Raw genomic sequence first — 1349 nt, forward strand, 5'->3', positions numbered from 1 at the left:
ATCAGAAGCACCCGTTGCTTCTCCTGTGTCTTCGGTTGCTGCATCATTTGCGCCAAGCCCAAGTGCATCAGATAGGACTCAGTACGATAGGTCTTCTACCGAAGTATCTATAACTACCGACGCAGTGTCATCCACAACAGCCTCTGCGAGCATGCAGTCGTCTTCGACACTGGAGAACAAGTCTTCCCTCGTAGTAGTCACGTCTTCGCAGGCACAGTTATCTTTGCTGTCGACAACATCTGCTCTAGATATTTCAAGCTCTCCCAGTGTCACATCCGACGTCTCAAGTTCCATGTCTTCTGAGCAGGCATCTGTTAGCGCATATTCCACTCTGCTCTCGACATCGCTTATGCAGGCATCCTCAGCGGTAATAAGCAGCTCGACATCCGTCACTGGGCTGATAACAACAAGCGCAACAAGTCTGGGTTCCTTCACCCAACCCAGTACCTCAACAATTCTAGTTCTGAGCTCTTCCGTGGAGCCGCTCTCATCAGAAGATGCGACATTCAGTTCAATTTTGTCCAGCAGCCAAATTGCGAGCTTCTCTTCGGAGGCAGCTGCAATCTCTCTTTCTGGTACCTCGACTATCCTCTCCTCGCCCATCAGCACATTGAGGGCATCGTTGAGTACACTTCCGAGCTCGAGTTCAGCGATTGAGGTGCCTTCAACGAAAAACTTCGATTCGGCGAGTTCAACGACACCTGTAAATACCAGCCCACCATTCAGTTCATCATTCAGCAGAGAAAATACTTCATCCACGAGCATAGTGGTTTCAGCGCCAAGCGCAAGTAGTTTTGTATTGACCAGTTCCACGGAGAGCTCTACGACCAGTTCGGCAACTCGCTTGGCAAGCAGTACTGTGACATCAACCCCGGCAACAAGCAGCTCAACCACCCGCTCGATGAGCAACTTGTTCAGTAGCAAAACGACCAGCTTCAATCTGTTTAGCACCACAGAAACCAGTCTGACATTGATTAGTCTGCCAAGCTCAATCTCTTCAAGATCATCAATGGCAGGCACTGCAAGTAACTCTCCAGTGAACACATCTCAAAGCAGTGTAGCTCTCACCACGCCAACTGCAAGCACCAAGGTCACGTCCACCACGACGACATCGATAAGCTTAAATTTCATCACACAGACGCCCTCTTCCAGGGTATCTACTAGCCTGACTTCAACTTCCGTTACCGTAGTCATTTCCACCACTTTGACGACCACTTCTACTACATCATTTACCACCAGTACATCAATATTGACTACGTCCATATCAAGTTTGTCCACCATAACTACAGCTAGTACTTCAACATCAAGGGTGACTTCACCATCCACTGCTATTACTTCCACTTCTAGAA

General features: G+C 48.6%; 1 protein-coding gene across 1 annotated transcript; it reads right to left on the bottom strand.

Annotated features, from left to right (window-relative positions):
• Positions 1–78: 78 nt before the first annotated feature.
• On the bottom strand, positions 79–1263 carry VDBG_02936 (predicted protein; the record flags this gene model as incomplete). Its single annotated transcript, XM_003006751.1, has 2 exons — positions 79–933; positions 1069–1263. 2 exons carry the CDS (start codon positions 1261–1263, stop codon positions 79–81), a joined length of 1050 nt encoding a protein of 349 aa, XP_003006797.1.
• Between the last annotated feature and the right edge of the window lie 86 nt (positions 1264–1349).

Source organism: Verticillium alfalfae, genomic scaffold (genome assembly GCF_000150825.1).
Source record: "Verticillium alfalfae VaMs.102 supercont1.3 genomic scaffold, whole genome shotgun sequence".
Taxonomy (NCBI): domain Eukaryota; kingdom Fungi; phylum Ascomycota; class Sordariomycetes; order Glomerellales; family Plectosphaerellaceae; genus Verticillium; species Verticillium alfalfae.